General features: G+C 31.1%; 1 protein-coding gene and 1 long non-coding RNA gene across 5 annotated transcripts; one reads left to right on the forward strand and one right to left on the reverse strand.

Annotated features, from left to right (window-relative positions):
* Window positions 1-314: 314 nt before the first annotated feature.
* Window positions 315-3,828, forward strand: LOC114369231 (fructose-bisphosphate aldolase 6, cytosolic-like). The gene is made up of 3 exons (XM_028326424.1): window positions 315-456; window positions 2,027-2,254; window positions 2,587-3,828. The coding sequence occupies exons 1-3, from the start codon at window positions 429-431 to the stop codon at window positions 3,405-3,407; spliced, it is 1,077 nt and encodes a 358-aa protein (XP_028182225.1). The 5' UTR covers window positions 315-428; the 3' UTR covers window positions 3,408-3,828.
* Window positions 3,829-7,439: 3,611 nt separating this feature from the next.
* LOC114370875 lies at window positions 7,440-11,266 on the reverse strand. Of its 4 annotated transcripts, none has more exons than XR_003657941.1 (6): window positions 11,040-11,266; window positions 10,893-10,949; window positions 10,741-10,815; window positions 9,435-9,533; window positions 8,007-8,402; window positions 7,440-7,748 (listed from the first exon to the last, which is right to left on the reverse strand). It is a non-coding gene; the product is annotated as an uncharacterized LOC114370875 (long non-coding RNA). The 4 variants fall into 4 exon arrangements; XR_003657939.1 differs by having other exon boundaries at window positions 10,889-10,949; XR_003657940.1 differs by having other exon boundaries at window positions 10,893-11,266.
* Between the last annotated feature and the right edge of the window lie 13,386 nt (window positions 11,267-24,652).

The raw sequence follows: 24,652 nt of genomic DNA on the forward strand, positions 1-24,652 counted from the left end.
AGGTAATAAAGGAAAAAGAAAGATAAAAAAAAAAAGTGCAATTGAGAACGTGATGAAGATTGGGAACCCCACGGGTGGAGCATGAATTGAAGGAAGATGCAATGCAAAGGTCCAACTTATTTTACGGACTTTACAATGTTCAACTTAAATAAAACTTCAAACATCAAAACCAAAGCCCCCAGTTTGTAGCGATTGTTTTGCCCCTCTTTTTTCAATTAAGCCTTTTTAATTTCTTCCACTTCTATGGTTCATATTTGCCCATTGATTTTGACTTTTCCATTTGTTTATTTATAAATCTTCAAACAAGTGCTTTATAAATCTTCATACATCTCATTTCGCACTTGTCTTCTCTGCTTCCGAAACAACACACACCAAATTAACAAAGCCTTCTTTTTCTTGTGTGATCTCACAAGCCCCTAAAGGCCACCATGTCTTCCTTCAAGAGCAAATTCCAAGGTTAATAGTATTCACTATGTTGTGTGTTTTCTTTTCTATATGATTTTTCTTCATTAGATGCTATATTGTTGTCCTGTTACTCCTTATAAGATATGCGTTCATGGTTTTTGAATCGTATTTAATTTCAGTTCCTAGGAAACGTTTTTATTTCTGCTCGTATTTTGTTGTTCGGTTGTGGTGGATTACTTGTTTATGCGGCTTCTACGTAAAAAAAAAAACAATTAATTTAAGAATTTTACTTTGATGATCCCGCATAGAAGGAGAAAAATGTTATAGATATGATCCAGATCTTTGTTTTAACAATTTTTTAATGGAAAGTTTGAAATTCTGTTCATAATAATGTTTTGATTGGAGAATTGATTGTAAGTTTTGTTCATATGAAAAACATGTCGATTAAATATATTTCTTTTATGGAGGTTAAATTATTCATTTGGATTTTATACTTTCAATCTTTTAATTCCTATAGTTTGAAGGTAGTTTTTTTTAGTCCTATAGTTTACATTTTATCTTTTAGTCCATATAGTTTAAAAGTTATCTTTTTAATCTTTATAGTTTACATTTTAATTCTCTTTTGGTCCCTATAGTTTGAAAATGATCTTTTTAGTCTCTATAATTTATATTTTAATTACTTTTTAATCTTACTTACAAAAATAATTAACTACAAATTAATTATAAATTATTAACTATTTCTTGCGATAAATTAATTAAAATTATTTATTAATTTTTTTGTAGTTAATTGTAATTGATAATATTATTCATATTTTAATGATAAGGACTAAAAAGAAATTAAAATATAAAATATAGAGAATAAAAAGACCACTTTCAAACTATAAAGACAAAAAAAAAAATTAAAATATAAATTATAAGGATTAAAAAAATTACTTTTAAATGACAGGAATTAAAAGAAAATTAAAATGTAAACTATAAAATTAAAAAAATTACTTTAAAATTATAAAGATAAAAAAATACAAATGATGAAACTAGAGAAAATGAATAATTAATTAAACATTTTATGGATATATCTCCTTTAATACTAGCTTCTTCTCTTTTTTCGTTTGATGATATTAAATGGACGTTATACCCTTTGGTTGGTTTTATCTATGTAAGCATGAACGAACAAGATCACCACCTTTCTATGTACTAATCTGTTCTTGGTTGGACTAACCGGCAACATGTAATTAACATGACTCAGAAGTCAGATCTGTGTTGCTAGGTAGCCACGTGGCACAAACCTCTTCAAAAGATGCATCAATATGCAAGTTAAAAGAATATATTTTCAAATCAATAATTTTGCATGTAAAATCTGAAAATTTAGTTAGTTCAGCAAAAAAGGACTTTTAATAAGATATAGATTGTATCCATTCTTATTATGTGTAATATTTTTTCCCCTAACAATTACGTGTTACCAGCAAAATTAATTTTTAAATCAAAGATATAGAAAAGGATGTATCCATCGAAGAAGTCATATAGAAAAATTGATTAGATTTATATTCATTCAGTGAAGCCAATGAAATCAAATAATAAATTTTCTTGTTGTCGTGGATAATGAATGTATTTTGTAAAATTGCAGATGAGTTGATTGCCAATGCTAGTTACATTGGCACCCCAGGAAAGGGTATCCTTGCGGCTGACGAGTCAACAGGGACAATTGGGAAGCGTTTGGCGAGCATCAACGTGGAGAATGTTGAAACAAACAGGCGCATTCTTCGTGAGCTCCTATTCACTGCCCCTGGTTGTCTTGAGCGCCTCAGTGGTGTCATCTTGTTTGAGGAAACCCTCTACCAAAAATCCGCTGCAGGTGCTCATTCAAAATTCACTGTTAAGGTTCAATTTGTTAGATTCAAAAAAGTGCTTTTTAGGAATTTTAGAGATTTTAAAAAAAGTATAAATTCATTCTTACATGTTTTTAATTGTTTACAACAACAAAAATTACTTTTTATATAAAATAGGTAATTGGTTTTACAACTAAGAAGTCCACAATTATTTTAAGCTTAAATACAATTTTAATTTTCTATTTTGCAGTTTGGTCATAGTTGATTCTTTATATTAGAAATCTGTAATTATAATCCAATTTGAAATTGTGTCTATATTTTTAGTTTGAATATAAAATTTTGTTTTTATTGGTTATAGGAGTACCCTTCGTGGACATACTAAAGAAAGGAGGAGTTCTCCCGGGCATCAAGGTGGACAAGGGAACCGTGGAGCTCGCCGGAACAAACGGCGAAACCACCACGCAGGGCCTGGACGACCTTGCTCAGCGCTGCAAGAAGTACTACGAAGCCGGAGCAAGGTTCGCCAAGTGGCGCGCAGTGTTAAAGATAGGTCCAAACGAGCCCTCTCCGCTCTGTATCCATGAAAACGCCAATGGTCTTGCTCGCTACGCCGCCATCTGCCAAGAAAACGGCCTCGTCCCCATCGTGGAGCCCGAGATCCTCTCCGATGGGCCCCACGACATCGCGAAATGCGCCGACGTAACGGAGCGCGTGCTGGCCGCATGCTATAAAGCCCTAAACGACCACCACGTGCTCCTGGAGGGCACGCTGTTAAAGCCCAACATGGTGACTCCTGGATCCGAAAGCGCACGTGTGAAGGCTGAGGTCATAGCGGAGCATACGGTGAGGGCGCTGCAGAGGACCGTGCCTCCTGCGGTTCCGGCGATTGTGTTTCTCTCCGGAGGACAGAGCGAGGAGGAGGCGACAGTGAATTTGAACGCGATGAATCAGCTGAAGGGGAAGAAGCCCTGGTCGTTGACTTTCTCTTATGGGAGGGCGCTGCAGCAGAGCACGCTCAAGGCGTGGGGTGGAAAGGACGAGAACATCCCCAAGGCGCAAAGCGCGTTGCTGGTGAGGTGCAAGGCGAATTCTGAGGCTACTCTTGGAACTTACAAGGGGGATGCCACGCTTGGGGAAGGGGCTTCTGAGTCTCTTCATGTTAAGGATTATAAGTACTAAGAGAGAGGTGTGAGATTGGTTCTTTTGGAATGGAATTGTTTGTTTCTTTGGGCCTGTTTTGGATATTCAAGAGTGTTTTTCAAAAAATTTCTACTGAAAAGGAAAGAAATTCTCCAGAACACTTCTAGCATTGTTTCCAGAGAGGCTCAAATTGTTTTTGTTTGCATTGTTAAGGATGTTGATGGTGCTGTTTTGTAGGTTTCTATGAGTTTGTTTTTGGTTTGAGATTCTGGGTCGTAGGAGGTAAAGTGAGAATAATAATGCCTTTAGCTGCATTGGCCTGATCGGCTTTTACTCTTTGACTATGTTATTTGTATAATTTTTTTTTTTTGTTTTTCAATTATTACACTGCTTACTTTCTTCTTCCTTTTTGTAATAAAAAACAAGTGAAAGGTACTTATGAGTGCACTGTTTCTCTGCTCTTCTTCTCTTTCTTTGCGTCTTTCTGATTATTTTTAATTTCTTAAGAAGAGTTTAATTGAAAATCATTTTATTTAGAGAAAAGCATACAACTAGCCTGAATTATCTTTCTCATCCTACTATTTCTCCAATTCTCTGTGTTAAGAGTTTAATTTGGTGTACACTAAACTCTACTCAACCGTTAACACTTAAGAAAATTTGCTTTAAGAGAAAAAGTGGGGAAAAAAATAATTATGTAAGTTAATAAATATTTTTTTTCAACCATGTAAAAAGAGAAAGAAAAGAATATATATATATATATATATATATATATTGTACAATCATTCTTTCTTTATCTGATGTTCCAAACTGTGAAAAGAAAGCAAAAGGTGGTGCTTTCTTCCCCCACTATTTTTAATTCTTTCAAATCATTTGTTGCAAACAAAGTGTTAGAGAGGAAAAGATAGAAGAGGGAAAAAAACTATAGGTATAACGGAGAATATATTATGATAGGAAAAAATAAAAAATATATATTACGTGTTGATGATTTTTTTTATAGAATTTAATGATCCTGTATCATATCTAATTATTTTATATTATCAATTACTCACAACTCATTATTATATATATATATATATATATATATATATATATATATAAAAGTGTTTTTTTATGCAGATATATAGAAGTGTTTATTTATGGTCATTCCTCCTCCATTCACTCTATTTTTTTTAGAGAAAAATGTACTATTAATTATCCTAGGTTGCATTTTTTACAAAGATCAGTGCTAGTTATAACATATTTTCTAATATATTTCTTCTATTACATTATTTTTTATTAGTTAAAATTTATTAAAAATTATAAAATAATTATGAGTGCTTTTATTAAATAAGATGTGAGACTCAGTTGATATAATTTTATATTATTTTCATACATTTCAGTCATATGTTTGAAAATATGTCGTGAGATTTTAAACCTTTATGTAATCCTAATTAATCTTAAACCTACACTGTTGTTTTAGTAGAATTTCTCATCTATCATTAATAGGAATTTAAGAATGAATTGAGACATGTGAAAGTCAATGATATATTTGTAAAAATAAAATAAAATTTAGATTTTTGTATACTTCTCTTTCTAATAAAAAAAACCTGGATGGAGAGTTTTTCTTCATATAATAATGATACTATATACCCAATTTAATTAAGATTATCTCTTATAAAAAAATTACATGCAATCTCTATTGAAGAAAGCATTCCAAGATTATTGAGACAAAATGAAAGTTCAGAGAACAATTGTATATTATTCAATTTTATTTTTTTAATTCCTTTTTCTTATAATTATTATTTTATTCAATTTTTCTTTCTATCTTATTTTATATCAAATTACTTTTTGCAAGTAAATTATTTAGTGCAAGTTAATTTAAGTAAGAAAACATTTTATTTAGGACGATAAAAATTTAATTTCATAAATAAATTTTCATCTATTAGACTACAATATCCATTTTGAATTCTAGGATACTTATTAGTATTATTTATAGACATTTTTATAAATTTTTATTTTTGATTGAAAATATTTAAATACTGTTAAAATTAAATGTAACTTAATATAATTTATATATTAAGATCTCAACATGTGTTTTTAAGAAAATAAGCCAAATTAAGAGTTTATTCTAAGGTTACTATTGAATTGTTGTGATATTGTTTTTTTTTAAAAAAATAGCATAAATAATCTCTTAAACAAGTTAAATTTATGAATTTTATTATTTTTTTCAACTAAATAACTTAGAAGTTGTTCGACCAAGACAAACTAAAATAGATTGGCTACTACAAATAAGGGATTGACGGTTATTTATATGATCTTTCATGATAGTTTTTAATCATCATGAAATCTAAAATCATAGAAAGATCATCACTTTTCATGATAATTTTTAAATCAAACATACATTTTTAAGATGATTTTTAAAAATCGATGTGGAATTCATTGTGTTTTTACAAAAAAAAATCTTATTTATGTCTATGTTTGTGATAATTTTCTTTATGAAAAAATCGCTTTCAACATTGATTTTTCATAAAATCATCATAAAAAGTTCTCCTTGATAATTTTAAAGAAAATCGATGTTAGAAAATAAATTTTTTATGACAATTTTTAAAAACCGACATAGATTTAATTATTTTTAAAAAAAATATATGCTCGTTTTTATTAGTACACTTAGTAATGTACTAATAAAAATAATAAAAATGACCATGTGGATAACCAATAAGAAGATTGAAAGTAATCAGGGACATGACAAAGTCATAGTAAAAAATACTTTATTGACCAACTCAAATGAAATGTTCACAAAGCTCACTAGTGCTCTCCCAATAGTCTCTTGTCACACTTTCCCAAATATCTTCCTCCGCAACTCTTCTCATTCCTATATTTCCATCATCCAATCCCCCGACATAATCATAGTCAATATTTTCTCATTTCACTCCTTTTATCTGTATGATTTTTTAGTCTTGTGACTTAAAATTAATTAAAAAAATAGAGACAAAATGATATCACACTAGTTAACTAGTCCAATGTGCCTTATTTATCACTCTAGTGTGCCTGGAGTTTATGGTGATTTCTTGAAAACATACACATGATTAGCAAGGCAAAACCCACAATATATCAAGATTCCTAACATTTGAGAGCTTATACAGTTCACATATGTGAACATCCAATTTTGTCCACATTTTTTCTCTTTAATTAAAGTGATATTGCTAGTGTCAACTTAAACAACCTTTTTCATTATTTGTTTTCTTTTACTATTTTGTTAATCCTTCCTCCAATTTGCTTCATATCTAACCATTTTTTTCTTTTATCTTGCATGATCATGTATTTGTGATTTTATGTGTAGTTGAGCATTTGATTGTTGCAAGATCGCATGCCCGGATTGTATTGCACTCAACTTTTGTTGAGATGGTGGATAGTCAGGCATATCTTCTTATCTATCTTGCTGAATCAATCTTATTCAAATTTCAAATCTAATTTTGTTCCCGTTGTCAAAATGTGTTTTCTGTTTAAATTACTTTCTGAGTGCGTTTGGATAGAGAATTTTAACTGAGGAAAGTAATTTATCTGAAAATTTGAATTTCTGTAATTTAGAATTTATTGTTTGGATGCTTTTTATGAAGAATTTAAAATTTTGGAATTTTAAAACAGAATTTTAAACAACTAAAAATCTGTAATTTCAATTTCCTTCTAAAAGGTGAGAAATTGAAATTATCTTCTTACAGTCTTCTCCAAGAAACACCGTCTGAGCTCCTAAAATATCGGTGTGAGCATAGAGGAACACGTATAACTAACATACCAATCATATTTTTTCTTTTTTTTTCATCCTCATAATTTTAACTTTTTTTTATCCAAACACAAAATTTTGAAAATAAAAGAATTTTAATTGAAGTATTTGAAATTCTTAGAATTTAAAATTTCTCAAAATTTTAAATTTTTTCATCCAAACACACTCTCTGTTCATTTCTCTTCAAAGTCAATTAGTGAAAAATCAATTGGACTGACTCATTAATATTTTTGCATTGATCTTATAGAGTATAAAATATCGTGTGAATGAATAAAATGTAAAATAGAATTTTAAGCCTTTGTAGCACCACCTAAATTAAATTATGTATCATTTTCCATTCAATAAGTTCAAGTAACACTTATACATGAAAAACATGAAATAGTAATACTAAAATTGTGAATAAAAATAATAATAAACTAATAAGAAAAAGTAAAACACATAGAAGGTGCAATCTAGACGGTTCTACTCTATTCTGTAGGCTTTCCTACCTGTTCCTTCAGTTGAGCATGCTTTGCTTGGTTTCTCAGCCAGTGGTTGCATTGGAAGTTGCCGCCACTGTAACAAATTATTTCTTGTCGTATAATCATGTTGTGTGCACCATTTGTACAAATACTGCAAGACTGGAACAATAGATAGAGGGAATGAATTGGCTTCCACATTAGTGTAGATCATCAACATTTACTCAAAATACCTAACCTCAAACCCATAAGCAATGTTACCTCAACAGAAGTTAAAAAAATAGAGAAGTAACAGAGGGTTTAGATGCAAATCAATTGTAATAAATTTGACTTACTAAATGCACGTATCACTCCCTACCAGAAACAAAAAATAATAGAGTAAGGGAAGGAAGGAACATAAAAATAGAAGCATCTCACTACCGGCACAGACACTGGCGTCGCACTCAGATGTTGAAGCGATTTCCTGCGGCTTATTTCCTCCTCACCTTATTGTCTTCTTTTTCACTCTTTCACGACCAAAACGATCTCCAAATCAGAGTTCCCACACCACCACGGTTCTAAATGATCTCCTTTCCCCTATTCACGCTCTGTGTCACGCCACCACGGTGGTGTTGCCGTCACATGGCTCCTTTCTCCCTTCACAATCACGCTAATCCCTTTTGCATGCTCATCGGTGATGGCATTTGTGACCGAAGCGGATACTCACTATTGCCGCACATGTTTTAGATTGTTCCTTGTTTTTCTTTCTTGTACGTTCTATAACTTTGCTATGGGCTTTGCCCAATTCATCTTTGCCTGAGACCAATCCATGCAAACCTGTTTTGTTATATGTAAGTTTGAATGCATAACTACTATCTGATTATAAAATTATTAGTGTACATAAGAATAAAAATAAAAAAATAATAATAAAAGAAAACATCAATCGAAACATATTATAGGAGGATTTTATAATAACAAAGATTGCAATATAATGGCGACTCCTTAACAATTCAAAACATTATTGTTTTGAGTTTTTGTAGTCCGGCTGTGGTCACAGTTGCATAAATAAAAATTACGGAGAAAAAAGGTTCTAAATGCGTAAAATCTATAATGTGTAGCGTATTGCTAATATTAGGCATAGTCAAGTAGTTACTAACAATTCCAGCAAAGCTCTTTTTTCCAAGTGCTATAGAAGAGTAGAAAGCAGCTCAAGCTTAGAATCAGAGCTTGAAGTAATTGTGCTCTTAACTTGGCAGCCTACTCAACCTTTCTCTTGTACACATCCAAGCACTCCTGCTCTAATTGAAGAATCATCATCACTACTATCCTAACCCTAAAAATGATCCAGGGTTCCATTTACTCACAATACATAACCTACAAATTAATACTTAACACACATCTATAATATTAATCAATGGTTCAAATAACTAATTCATTTTGCTAATGCAGAGCATATAGTAACAATCTTAGCAAGCAATATACAAATACCTTGTAAAGGCGTTCAATCTCAAATGCTCTTATCCTATGAAGTGTTATACTTTGTTACTAATTTGTATTCAGTTCATTTTAGTTCTCAGATTTCATCCCCAATTTAATGATGTTCAATAATGACTAATGAAATAATTTCTACTACGCCCTTGACACCTATACCATAACTTTCTCTTGTGTTTGTTTTCAGTTCCTTCACCCTGTTATGAGAAATTATTATATGATTCAATCAAGACTATTATGTTTCCATGAATCTGACTAATTTTCAACAGACACACATAATTAGGTTTTTAATTAAAAAAAGAGTTCATATTAATAAAATTAATAAGCTCTGTAATAAAACTAATAAAATACAACAATTCGAGGGTTATGGGTTCTTACCTCTTCGGCTTGCTAGAACGGAGGTGTTGGGAGGTGCGATGTTGAGGAGTTGAAACCTGAACCCATGTGTGCATGACCAGATACCCAAGTCTCAAACACCTGTCACCATTCAGACCAATAAAATGTAACTATCAACATTCAACAATTCCAACAAATTAACTTAATATTAAACCCACATGGCCTTACTACCATATTAACAGAAAACTTTTACTAGTCATGTTAGTACTACCGAAAATTTTACTAAGCCATGTTACATGCACAGACCTTTTAATGGGCTGCTAGACAACTTAGCAATGAAGGTTTTCGACCCATATTGCATAGCCATACAATATGCTCTGGAATACTCTAACTCATAATCGTTGGTTTTTTCCCTACTAGTGACTCTGTAGCAACTATTGCAGGGTTTTATTTACATCAATTTGTGTTGAGACTATTTGCTTTACATGATCATAGTTTTTGGAAATAAGAACCGTGTTTGAAACCATTGTGAATCTCAACTGGGATCTTTTTGGAGGATTTTCTCACCATTATGGATGTTGGTGATGCAAGTTTGTGATTTGTGGTTTGAGTAGTGTAGTGCTACTACTTGTGCGTCAATTCACATGTTGAGAATTAATTCTAGCAATGTGAGACTTGGGAACTCAAGAAATTATAGTTTTTTTTAACAACTAATTATCATTATCATTAAAATATAAAAAGTAGTAGAATACTACCCTGTGTATAACCTTCCTATATGAATCCCAACAATAAGATTAAAATATGTCACTGCAGCTTTATAAAATTTTGTATATCCCTTCCACGGTTATAAAAGAGATGTGAGACACATATTAGGATTAAGTGACCACTGCACATATGAAAATTAAGGAGAGGCCATTGTTTGAGCCCTTTAATCATGACCACGTCCAAAACTTAATATTATCCACCAACCTTGTGAAATCAACTATCTCAAGAAATTATAGTGTGCTCAGACCTTATTAGAAGGGAGCTAGTGAGTGAGAATTGGAAGGCGTACACAATACTCACTTATTCTCCTTATATCAACACACACAATTCTCTATCTTTTCACAATGATTCTTCACTCGGAACAAATTTTCTTACATACTCAATATCTCACATAAATTATTGCCACTCTCCTCACATTGTTTTGTTCTTTTTATCTCTTTGATAAAAGAGAACAAATCCAATAATCTCTCAATGAAAAATATGCAAGAGTATATGCACACTACACACTCAATTTAACCATCTCAAAAACTTATAAAATTAAAAATCGACAAAACCAACACATTCAAAGAATATATGCACTTACTCTTAATTATCGATGATGGACCAAGATTTTTCCATGTCTTGTAAGTTCTTCGTGGCCAAACTGCCAGCAATGAATCTACTTCCGAAATTAGATTTCAAATTAGGGAAAGAAGAAAAAATGGAGTACCAACAGGAAAAAAATGACTCACCTACCAAGAGGAAAGAAGATCGAGCACCTTGTTGTGGTGACCAGTGCCACAACGACGGAACCTGCGAGTTAGGGTTCACTAAAAATCAATTTTTTCTTCAAATATGTTGAGGTGAAATATAAAAGGAGGTAAGAAGCATTATATTGTTCACCATCACTACAAAGATAAAGAATGAAGAGGAGGGAGGCGGTGGTGCAACATGGTGGCGGCGACACGAAGAAGGAAAAAGAAGAGAGGTGAAGGAGAAGGGGAAGAAGACAGAGGTTTGTGAGAGGGAGAGCAACAATGGCGATGGTTAGGGAAAACTGTGGTGATAGCACCGGGAGGAAAGAGCGCGAGGCTGAAAAGATATTGAGCGCGATGGTGAGAGCGAGGGTGGAAAGGTGAAAACCTAATTATACCCCTATTAACGACAGTTTTCATAAAACAATGTTGAAAAGTTAATGTAGAGAGTTGACTCTTATTTACAAAAATATCATCACATTTATTTCCACAATGTGATTTTCTATAAATCAATGTTGTTTAGGTATTATAGAAAACTTTTTTTTTCTAGTGGTTATGTTGTCATACATCATATAAGATTAATCATTTTATGTGAGAATAAGAATAATCAATCTTAACTGTTAGATCAAAATAAGAGATCAAAATTAAAATATTTTAAATTCAAATTAAGATTTTATTTAACCGTAAAATCTCTAAAAGATTTATTAAATAAAAAATTAAATATCTTAATAATTTAATTTATATTCATTATCAAAAATTTATGTCAAGATCGTTACTACAACCACCACCGCCGTAATTACCATCATGGTGGTGGCAACAACAACAACAAAAATCATGATGGTAATGATGATGAACATGCTGGTGGTGGTGGAAGTAACAATGATAATAGTCATGATGGTGGTGACGGTTGACGATGATTGTGGTTGTAGTCATGATAGTTGTGACAAAGACAGTCATAGCAGTGGTGGTCATGGAAGATGGTGATAGGTTTGAGATATTTTAAGATGACTTAAATTAAACATACTTGATTTCTTATTTGGTAAATGTTTTAGAGATTTACGATTAAATAAAACATTAATTTGAATTTAAAATATTTTAATCTTGACATTTCATTTTAATCTTGACATTTCATTTTAATCTAACGGTTGAAATTGATCATTCTCATTCTTATATAAGATGATCATTCTCATATGATACTCTCTATATATATATATATATAAAAGGAGATAGTCACAGAATAAAATTAATTTTTTCAATAAATGTTTTTTTAACAAAAAATAAAAAAGGTTTATAAAATATACTAAATTTTTTATGATATTATTGATATAAAACATAAGGAAAAAGCATGCCCTCATTTAGTACTGTAAGATTTTAAATTCCTTTTTTGATGTCATATATTTGTTAAGATTTATACTTAATATTATGCATTAAATATTGTTAAGTCAAAAAATATTTATATCCTAAAAATGAATCATGACTCTTAATTATTTTGATTAGATGAGAATAAATACAAATGATAAAAGTTGTGTCTAGCATGTTATCAAATCATGATCTATATTTGTGCGTATGAAGATTTCAGACGATGCACTCATAAGATGATTTGATGTAGCATTTAAGACCTTTATTAATACTTCGTGTCTGATATTCTTTTATGCAAAAAAACATTATCCTAGGATCTGTAAAAGTCCTGTGAAGAATAAATGAAATTCATAGTCTGGAAGACATCAATCCTCAAGAAAAGGCGTACTATGTTGTTATAGACTTGCTATGATAAAAGAAGTTATTTTCTTGCAGAAGTACAAGACACACTATTCTATTAGCATGGACTTTGCATGAAGAAGGGACATGCATTTATGCAACCACTAAATGCTTCAACGAACTCAACACTTCAAACGAAGATCAAAGTGAAAAATCCAACCATTGTAAAACAAGAAATACTTGAAGATGAATATATATAGAAGAAGCTTTGAAGAAAGTTTAAGACAACGAACTATCTACGCAACTTATTCTTTCATTCTTTCTTGTAAAGCTTTTTGTAAATTCTTGTAAAGATACAAAGCTCTCAAAACATCCTGTATATCTTGAGAGAAAATACTAAAAATGTTAAGTGATATATTTGTCTATTAGACGATCATAGTTTAGTCAGTACAACAAATCCTATTGATTTGTCTAGAGCCAACAATGGCTGCTTGGTAGGACAAAGAATATTAGAGTTTAAGTTAAGTTTGGGGTAAATCTTGCAAGTGTAAGACCATAAATGACAGTGAACAATACTTGTAACTTTGATAAGTTAGTGAAAACTTGGTTGTTGTCAAGAATTGAACGTAGTTGTTAACAGATTAGCAAGTGTACCAATTTTATCACAAGTAGTAAAGATTAAAATGAAAGACCACAGGGACTTTGTTTGTACTTGCGTTGGTAAATACCCAATTTGTAAGCAAGAGAAGAGGGAGTAGAATAGAAATAAGGAGAAGGAAAGAAATTAAATTTAAAAAGGCAAGAATAATAAAATAAACAAGAAGAAAACAAAGATGATTTAGAAGATGATATCAGAATGCAATTATGTTGGGGCCTAGCATGCCTAACAACCCTTGATGCAATATTAATGTTTTTCTCTATTAAATATTTTCCCAATTTCCACCCACATCTACTAATATGCTCAACCCTGATCCCTCATGATGAAGAGCCTAATTTATGTATTCTCTCTCCCAAATTCCTTTGCAAAGATTTAATCATAAATAACATTAAGTATAAAAATGTATGCAAAGGCACACACAACAAAGTCACTCTATCCCTAGTAATGCAATGTTGAGATGCATTTTTCCAGTTCTTTAGACATTATCATTTTCCAATGTATAATCCCTAAAAATAGATGCATGGATGACCAAACCACACAATAACAATGAAAAGCAGAAAAGAACAATAGAAATTGAAATTGCATTAATAGATAAAAAGAGTAATTACATTACAAGGGCTTTGGCTACTAGGCTTCAACAGAAGGGGGTTTAGCCTAAATTAAAACATTTGCTTGTCCTTAAGCAAAAGACAAGTCTGAAAGTATCAACACATGAGATAACTGTGAAACCTTTTCAAACCTTTCACTGATTGGTCTTGAGCTTGCATTTGGCTTGATCTTGTGATGCAAGCATGAAGGAATACACATGGGGATGAAAAAAATTAGCAAGTAGAAACTTCATCAAGACAAACTTACCACACTTCATTCCTCACAAGGTTAGTGTTTCCCTTAGCGCACAAGTGTCTCGGCTAAAAGTGTTTTCAATCTAACAACTAAAAATAATATTCCCAACTTTGCACTTCATCCTAGTTAATGTAATCATACACACATATTGTGAATCACTAGGGACTTTTTAGGCTTGTAACGTGGTCGGGCTAATAAGGAACTCATGGTTTTTCTTTGGATTCAAAATTAGGTTCTAAGAGAGCACTTACCTAATAACTCATGACTTATATTTCGCAGCCCCCAACTTTCCTGTCTTTTATTCCTAACAACACACAAAATTTATTTAGCACTTAGTTGCTATCAGCTCTTTATTTGAAACACAATTTTTTTTTCAATTTTTTTTTCTATTTTTTTTAGAAATTGAAATTCATTTGGTACTATAGCAACTCATCATATTTTATCTTTGCATGTGTGTTGTTTGTGATGTTCTTGAAACAAAATTTTTCACCCAACCAAAATTCCAACTCCCCCAAATTAAGGGTAAATTTGCCATGACCCGTGCTCTCCTACAACCTAAGATAAGGTGGTCATTAATTTCATTAGGCTCAGGTTTCAAAAACAATTTACTGCATTAGGCTCAACAGGGTGCAAGGGATTCATTCAAATAACAGGTTGGCTATTTGGCTAAGTGGCTAAGAAAATCAAACAAGGCCTTGATCATTTCCACCCTATGTATGTACTCAAACAATCTGAGAATGTTGCAAAATCAAGAAATTAAGAACAATCGTGCTCTCACAATTTTAAGGTCACACATCTCACCAGACTTTTATGAAGTGTTTGGCTTACCATACCATGATTTCTATTTGGACTTGCTAACCTCTTGACTCTTGTGCTTTCGATTCATACTTCATCACTCACAATAATGCTTGCTCACACGAATCAGAACTTTCACAATTATCTCGTCAATACACAGTATCTCATGCATCAATTATTCAGAACAAGTCATAACCCATTACTAATTTCCTCTGTCCCTATCATGCAAATTATTTTTATTCAATGATTGAAATTAAACTACTGAAATTAAAATAAAGAAAAGGAAACTAAAGACAAGAAAAATAAAGAAAAGAGAAAAAAAAATCATGGTAAAAAATTGGGCCTCAATTCTGTGTGGGCCTTGGATTCTAAGCTCTATGAGCATTACTGATGTCCATAACATAATCATCATTAGCTTCAACATCTGCGGCATCATCATCAGCAACACCAGAGGTGTCACCCCCCTAAGAGAAGGAGGTTGGACTCCTGGCCAAGCAACCTGGGCTAGGAATACCTCTAGTGTCATTACTAACTGCTGGAGGGAGAGATGGTGAAGGCTTTGCATCAGTAGGTACTGGTTGTGGTAGAGGCTATGCAACATAAAGAGGAATTGCTCCGGCTAAGAAAAAGGCATAAAGGTCTGGCCGACAGGTGGAGGAGAGACATCTGGCGGAGGGACCGTTGGTGGAAGAGCTGGTAGAATGTCTGGAGTGGCTCGGGTCTTGACCTGTTTTGGCCCTAGAAAGACACTAGAAGAGTTTGTAGGATTCACAACTGGCTTGACTTCATTTTTTTTCTAGGAACACAGAATTCAGGTGCCCCCCAACGAGGTTAGCTTTTTGCTCAATTTCCCCCACCTTAAAACAAGTCTTGCTATCACTGGGATGCTTAATTCCCTTAAACAAGTTGAAGGTAGGACAAATAATATTAGGGTTTAAGTTAAGTATGGGGTAAATCTTGCAAGTGTAAGAACCATAAATGATCGTGAACAATACTTGTAGCTTTGATAAGTTAGTGAAAACTTGGCGGTTGTTGAGAATTAAACGTAGTCTCGAGGTTGAGACAAACCAATATAAATTCCTTTTGTGTTTTTTTGTTGTTTAACTGACAAAGGGTTTTGAATTTGTTTTTAGATCTTATATTTTCTTTTGTTTTTCAAATAAAACTGTTTTTCTCATCGTTTGATATAATTTGTATCAAAACCTCTCTAAGTGTTTTAGAGATTTATATTCATCAGACGATAAACGTGTTTTTTAGTCTTAAGAAAAGTTCTAAATTTCTAAAAACACAATTCAACCCCCCTTCTTGTGTTATTTTCTTCTATAGTTTAGTATTAGAGCTCAGCCTCTAAAGGTTGAACACATAACCGTGTGTAAAGGAAAAGATCTAGATGAAAGATAACCAACGTCAGTTCATCACTGAGGGAGCATCTCTCACAAGGCCACCAGGGTTTGTTGGAGAAGATGTTAACGGTTTGACAAGTGTACCAGTTTGTCTCAAGTAGTAAAGTACTCGAAAGTCCGAGTGTCGATTTCTACAGGAACTTTATTTTGTACTTGTGTTGGATAATTTCCAATTTATAAGAGGAAAAGATAAGTTGAGGTATAAAAGATAAATTTAAAAGAACAGGGTATAAAATAATAACTATTAATAGAAAATGAAAGAAATAGTAGGGAATTCAATGAGATGGGAATGTTAGGACCTAACATGCCTTATTTACCTAAGATGTATTATTTGTGATTTTTCTCTATCAATCAGGTGAATTTATCATATCCACCTCTATTAGAATACTTACCCCTGATGTCTCACGATGACAAGCCTATTTTACCTATCTATCTCTCAAATGTCTTCACAAAGAGTCAATAGATAAAATGCATGAAGTTCTAATTCTAGATGCTTGTTTTCATGCATGGGCATAATATAATCACTCTATATCTAGCAATGATTTTATTAAGATACTCATTCCTTTTATTTCTATTAAAAATTATCCTCTGTCGAGCGACTAATTCCTAAAGATGATGCAAGGATGAATGATGCATGAAATTAAAAGTAAGAAATGATAATAGGAAAGAAAATACCTATTTGCATTGATAAATAGGAAGTGTACAATACATCTTTTGGCTTTTTAGGCCTGTCAGGTCCTAACTAAGAGTTTAGCCTCTCATAACCATAAGGGGCCTTACACTAGAAAAGGGGTATAAGAACTGATGGAGGAGAAGGGATGGAAAAAGGGAATAGAAAATGATGAAAGAGAAGAAAGAATTCCCTAAGGTATAGTTCTCAGGCTTTAGGTGTGTATTAGAGTGTTCTGAGACTCTCAGTGTGTCTTTTAACTTTGGCTTGACTCCCTTTTTATAGCTGCTTGAGTGGACTTGGGCTTGACTCTCTTTTTATAGTTGTTGAAGTGGACTTGAGCCTGATGCCAAAAATCTTCCTTATTTATATTTTTGATATTTTTTGGATCTTTTTTGCTTTTATCTCTCCTTTTCATATCTGCAAGGCATAAATAAAAAAATATAAATTCCTAACATTTAAGCCAAAAATAACTACTAAATAAATATTTTTAAAGATATTTTCAATATATTTTTATTATAAAAAATAGTTCATATTTTAAAGTTATCAGAAGACTACCCCTACTAGAAGGACAAGATGAAGATGTACATCAAGTCCACCCAGTATAGAATCAGGCTCATCATTACCAATTAAATGTGTGCAATCAACAAATAATTAATTCTTAAAACTTGAAATAATAATTTTTTCAAATCTTTGACACATTTAAACACTTATTTGTATTTATTGTTTTTTTTTTCAGAGTTTTTTATGTTAAAAATTTACTTGATGAGCTTTGTCTAAAAAGTCCGACAAATTAATTTCTAGTCAAAATCCTTGCAACTTAGGAAGAAATGCACAATGCAAACCCATTACTCTAGTCCCATTCAAAATTGGAAGAAAGTCTTTTTTTTTCTACCTAGAAATACCAAATCAAGATTTGACTATAATATAGTCACAAAAAACAAAAACCCACCCCTTATACCTTTGTTTAATCACACTTTCAAATTCAACACTACGCACACTCACAAACACTTTCATTTCTATAGACATTATTTTTTCCTTTTTCTTTGAGCATTTCTCTTCATTTAATATTTCAAATTTTTCCATGGAGTTCAAATATCGTACAGATCAAAACCAAATGACAACATCACTAACGCCACACCCTTTTTCCATTGTCCCCCGCTTATCCAAAAACTCATTAGGAAGTAACGCTTTATTTTCGTTGCTTCCTTTCAAGATACCCATTTGTTTTGTTGTTTTCTTTCTTATTTTTTTAAAAATAGATTTTCTAACATTAATTCGTTTATATGGCATGTGTTTGTGCCAAGAGGTTTTTCTAGTAATGTTCCAGCATCATATATTTTCCCAATGTCGGTGTCAATCAATGTCAATGAAGAGTTCCAACGAGAGTCAGAAAATGAGCAAATACGATGAGAATTGGAGAAGGAAGAAGTCTGGAGGAAGATATTTGTCGATGAAATGAAATTGGCATGAAGATGAGAGTTGAAGGAAGAAGTCACGTGAGAAATTGTGTTGAAAATCTCATTTCGAGAACAAGTTCCTATGTCTTCCAATCAAAGACCAAGCAATTAGGGTAATAACATATTTTGTGTCACATTTCCCATTTACACTCAAAGTTGATACCAAACAACCTATTGCATTGAGTAACAAGGACAAAAACGTGTGTATACTGGTTAGTATACTTGCATCCTATTTGTTTGGTTGACCAATACTCAACAATACATTTTCTCTATAGTATACTTATATTACTACAACTTTTTTGCCAATAAAACCATGTTGGGTGATCATAATATGTGTGTCTTAGGCAGATGGTGTTAATATATAAGGAATGTTGAAGTTCTTTTGGCCACTAAGCATATATTATTTTATTAATCCCATTGTAGGCTAAGCTAGATGCTGAACTTTATGGTACAAAGCGTAAAGCGGTGATACCTCTTATAGTTGATGACAATGACAATTTGTCACTCAGTTTGCCAAAGAAATCTAAGAAAAAATGGAGTTATGCATTATGTTAAATTAATACTAAATTGAAAAAGGGTTGAACGATCATCTTCAAGGTAAAAAGCACAAGGCTAAAGAAACATCTCTGAGATGTTAGAAAATTAATGAATTTATATTTGTTTTTAGATAATATGTTTATATTTTGTGTTTCATTTTATAGAAGAGGATATTTTGTATTTCTAATTATACAAAGATCATTGTAATGCTTTTATTTATTTATTTCTGGAGAAAACTTCACAAGATTAAATACATTAAGATTTCTTAAAATTGAGCTCTTTTTCAAAATTACCATTATTTGTGGGTGTGTCAACGATATAGGATTTTACCTCTTGTCATTCAAATACTTAAAAAAAATATTAAAAATGAACTTTAAAGAAACTAAATTTGAAAAATATATTTTAAAAAATAATATTAAAATTTGTATTTAGATAGAGTTTAAAATGTTAGTAAAAAATAAAGTTATTAACATTGTTGAAGGTTTTTTTTTTTTCATGTTTGTTAACACACTAGAGTCATGATTCCGTTTTTTTTTAGATTTTTGGCAACACAATGGAAATTACAATTTTTGTTGCACAAAAAAATTATACTTTGGTTGTACATGTTGTATTTAACCCTCTTCTCCTCTTGTACAACAGAATCATGTTTTTGTTGTACACTTTTTCCCTAGACCCAAATATACAACAAAATTATGATTCTACTTCACTAGTGGGATGCGAAAAAAATATAATAAAATTGTGATTTCGTTATGCATTGTACAATGAAATTGTAATTTCATGGTATAATATTTTTTACACCTCCTAACATAGTAAAATTGTAATTTCATTGTACATATGGAGAAAGGGTAAATTTGGAAATTTCAAACGGTAATAATGGGTTGGAACCAACAAAGGGGTTGGAACCAATAGCAAGTCCCTTACATCAATAGGGACAAAGGCCACAAGGTCTTATTCAGTTACCTCTTTCTTAAAACATGGCCCAAATACATTTCCATTTTTCATTGAACTAAATTGATCGAATTGGTAGGGACTATATTTTCACTGGCAACTCAAAGGGTAGTTGTTTTCGCCATGATAATCGGTCACCTTTTCCTAGACACTAGATACTATCACGACGATAAGTCCCTCTCGCACTTTCCCTCCCCTGCCACTCCGAACCTGATTGCAGGTTTTCATTATTGGGTGTGAATTGTGATGGAAATTCATTGCCTTCTACGGCCAAAAATACTTAAAGCTGCTTGCAGAACCCAGAATTTTTCCCTTCTGGGTTCCGGGTACAATAAGTTTCCCCCCTTAAATTAACTGACCTAATAACATGTTTAGTTTTCATTAATATTAATAATGTATTTACTTGTTTTAAAAAATGATATTTTCAGTGAAGACTTAATAAAGTCTCGAGGATGTTATAAGATTGAGAGTAAGGTTTGAAGAAGAAAAACTGAGATTTTTTTTTAATTTTTGATGAAATTTGATGTTTTCTAATAAGAAAATGTCAGATGAGCGAAGGAAAAAGGATATATTCAAAATTGTACAAATTACAATTTAATTAAAAAAAGTTCTATCTTCAATTTCTATCAAATTAAATTAAATTTTTTTAACTTTGTTTCTTACTTAATAACAAAGGAGATATTTAGAATTGTGTTAATTACAAAAATATAAAACTCATGAGCCACACTTTGAAACTACCAGAATAAGGTGATCAATCATAGATTTTTTTATAAACAAATATTAATTATTAATATGTTAATTTTTATTAACGGGATGACTCAAACTCATAAACTATCTCTTCCTTCTTCTTACTTTTACCCTCAAGACAATCTTATATCCCAGTGATCAAGCATAGATTAAGTGGAAAGACAAAAATTGCAAAAAAAATTAATTTGGTTTTTATGTCTTAAAGTTTACAAGAAAAACATTTATCTTTTATGGAGATTGATAGAAAGGTGCCAGAGAAAAGAAATATGCCTATATATGATTTTTATTGACTTGAGAAAAACTTATGTCTGTGCCAAAAGAAGTATTGCGAAGGACTTTAGAAAATAAAGGTTATTTTGCTACTCCACTATACTCAAAGATAAATTTTATCCTATTGTTATGTGTTTTTCTATGTTTTATAATAGTGAATATTAGATTTTAAAAGGATAATAATAAAAAGGTTAGAATGAAAATAAATGACAATATTAAGATGTGAATGTGTGGTTATAAAAAAATGATAAAATAATTGAATGCGATTGGTGTTGGACTAATTGAAAAATAAAACAAAAAATCAATTAATAAAGGTGGTTGAAACATAAAAGGAAGACTTCGAGAGACACTAATAAGAAGAAAAGGATGATAGAAAAGAATAGTATTATGATAAATAATAAATAAAACTAATAAATTAATAATTACATTTGTCCATATAAAAAAATATTATTAAAATTTTATGCCTTAATCGAGCGAATTACATTCTCCAAGCCCAAAATTATACAATGTATCTGGTCAACCTTGTCTATGTATATATAACGGGTTTTTTTGTTTTCTTTCATCTTTCTTGTACATCAAACAACTTATAAATATGTTTCATATGTTCATTTTCTTACTGCTTTCTCTCAATCTCTCTATTTAATCTTTTTTCTCAAAACAATATTTAGAGTAAAAGTTACAAACTGAATATAGGTTTACAAAAAAATATTTTTTTAAAAAAAATTATTTCTTATTTTTATCATTTATTTTTTTTAGAATTAATGTGTAAGTCGATCTCTTCTCAAGAATAATGACTTGACTTTATCTATCTTTCCATTATAAATGTTATTTGGCTTCCTTTGATTGTCCAATTACTTACATATACATGTAATTAACGTTGAGACAAGGAAGGAAGAAAGGGGTGAAGTTGGAGAGAGGGAAATCATGAAAGGGGTGTGACGATAGTGCTGCCAATATGTCTCCCTTAACCCTGTGGGGTGGTTCACTTTTGCAGGAAGCTTCTTTACTCTTTCCCAGGTACGGACACTGGCTGTCCAGAAGGGTAAGATCTGTATGCAATTGCAATGCATGTGTATATGTTTGTGTGGTAATGACAGTAGTAGAGCTCTGCTGCCACTCGTACCCTTAGCCTTATCATACAAGAAAAGGCACTTTGTCCTGCCACTCTTATATTGAATATTAAAAACATTTTAAGCTAATATATTAAATATTTTATAATATACACCTAATTAAAGACCTTCATGAACAAGATTGTATTAAGTATTATGCAAATTTATCTTGAAATCTCCTTTCTTTTTAGCTTGTCTAATATTCTTACATAATGCCAAAACGAGTTGGCACGAATAGTCCTACCCATAGAGGAAAATTTTCATCTTTTTCAGACACAGGGTTTCAATCCCTTTTTAAGAAAATTCACATGGTAGACATTTAAGGACATCTGACACTTAGAAGCCCGTTGAACTTAAATAATTGTGATTGGATTATTTGCGATTTAGATTTATACAATGGGTTGGATTTCTACGAATCTCTAACATGCCATCCTTTTTTTAGCTGGTGTAATCTAACATGTCAGCCACGTCTTGCTAGATGAATTATAAGGAGTGTTATCTCTTTCTTATCACTTTTAATTGTCTATAAAAATTAAGAAAATAATATATGCCCATATAATGTTTGCATATGTAATTGCCTGTTAATTACTGCATAAATAGTTAACTATATTCTCATAAAAAAATAACTAACGACTTTTTTTCCTAAAATTCCAAGATACACCAGACAAAATTAGTCCAGGTATATGTATATATGAGGAAGAATTCACTTATTCCAACAATAATTCTTAATAATTATTTTTTATTTTTATCATTTATTTTCTTTGAGATTTAATAATAATTATTAGATCTTAAAAAAAATGAATAATGAGAATAAAAAATAACTTTATTCTGAAATAAGTAGATCTCTACTTTTATATATATATATATATATATATATATATATATATATATATATATATATAAATAAATATAAAAGATGATTAATTAAATTTTTTAAGAAAAATAAATTATGACAAGATAATATATACTTCATGCATATAACATGATAATAATATAAAAAAGGAAATATCCAAAAGATATATTTAATTGACAGTAAAATTTATATAAGAAAAATATTATAATTTTTTTTATTATAAATACTGATATAATTATCTAACAATCAATTATGGTTGGAGAAAAAAATTAGCAAAATATAACATTGTTTTAATTTGTAAATTTGATGAGTTTACACTCATTACTATCGTATAAAATATTTCGTACTTAACATGGAGATCCTCAGAGAGGAAACTAGGAAAGCTTACTCATGACTTGCAAGTTGCAGCAACTCACCGGTGAATCATTTCATTATATCATTTTTTATCATGTTTTCATCATTGAGATAGTAACCCTAAACGAGTACATGGCCACAAAAGATAGAGAGTAAATTAAGTGGGTCGAAGGTCAAAATAATTACTTTGCGCCGTGTTTTGTTGTGGGTCATTTATTTCACAGTCAAATAGATAGGAAGGACCACAAAAAATAATATATAACTGTCGAGTGTATCGCTGGAGAATTACTATGCTGCGATGTATGGCTTTTTTGGGTATATACTGCTACGTGTTGCTGTATGATATTGATTGATCCTTGTGCACAAACCTGCTAACTGTATGGTCATTAATTTGCACACGCATCAAGAGCTTGTACTACACGATATTCCTGATGGGAGATCGATCGCTGTTAATGTTATTACTACACATATATAGATGTTAATTTATGTGTGTGTGAAAAATCTCAGTTGCAGTTGTACTTAAGACAAGTAACATCTCAGTTACAAATTTGCTAATTATATATCCATATAATTTACCATTGATATTTGTATCCTGGAAAGCTTCAAATTGCAGCCTGCATTTGGGTGCAGATCCAGTAATAATTAGTAGTAAAGATGCAACAACATGCATGGTAGACCTCGTGATTAGCTAGGTTTTATTCCTAGTAAACCAAAACGGTAACTCTTCGGTAATGCAACGTTATTTTTGTTACATTCTGCATGTGTATGTTTATTTCTGCAGCCTTGTAATTACATCAATTTGATTGCTAGCACTTTTAGTAGATAAAAGATTTATAGACCACTGTATTAATCAGGGTGTGAATTATTTTAATTTAATTAGTAATTTCAAATTTAAATTTTGAATATATATATATATATATATATATATATATTAAATATTCGAAAGAAAAATAAATTTTGTCTTTTATAGTTGTTTTATTTCTTGAACTGGTAATTTTGTAAAAAAGAATAAATAGAAATACCTGTAGACATAATCCCGTGGTTCTCGCACCAATTTTAACTCGTTAAGCTAGCCTAGTTTATTTTTTCAAAATTAGAATTAAGAATTTACTTAAGAGTGTGTTTGGATAGAGGAATTTAAAATTTAAAATTCTAAGAATTTCAAATACTTCAATTGAAATTCTTTTATTTTCAAAATTTTGTGGTTGGATAAAAAAAGTTAAAATTATAAGGGTGAAAAAAAAATGAATGAAAAAAAGAAAAGATATGATTGATGTGCTAATTATACGTGTTCCTCTACGTTCTCAGGCCCGAACGATGTTCCACAATCTCAGATGGTGTTTCTTGAAGAAGACGGTAAGAAGAGAATTTGAATTTCTCACCTTTTAAAAAGAAATTCAAATTCCAGATTTTTAG

Source organism: Glycine soja, chromosome 10, assembly GCF_004193775.1.
Source record: "Glycine soja cultivar W05 chromosome 10, ASM419377v2, whole genome shotgun sequence".
Classification (NCBI taxonomy): domain Eukaryota; kingdom Viridiplantae; phylum Streptophyta; class Magnoliopsida; order Fabales; family Fabaceae; genus Glycine; species Glycine soja.

Bases quoted from the DNA above. Each gene is read 5' to 3' on its own strand.
- LOC114369231 (XM_028326424.1), top strand. From the start codon at position 429: ATGTCTTCCTTCAAGAGCAAATTCCAAG. The intron at 457-2,026 runs GTTAATAGTATT...GTAAAATTGCAG, and splicing joins CTTCAAGAGCAAATTCCAAG to ATGAGTTGATTGCCAATGCT. The intron at 2,255-2,586 runs GTGCTCATTCAA...TATTGGTTATAG, and splicing joins CTACCAAAAATCCGCTGCAG to GAGTACCCTTCGTGGACATA.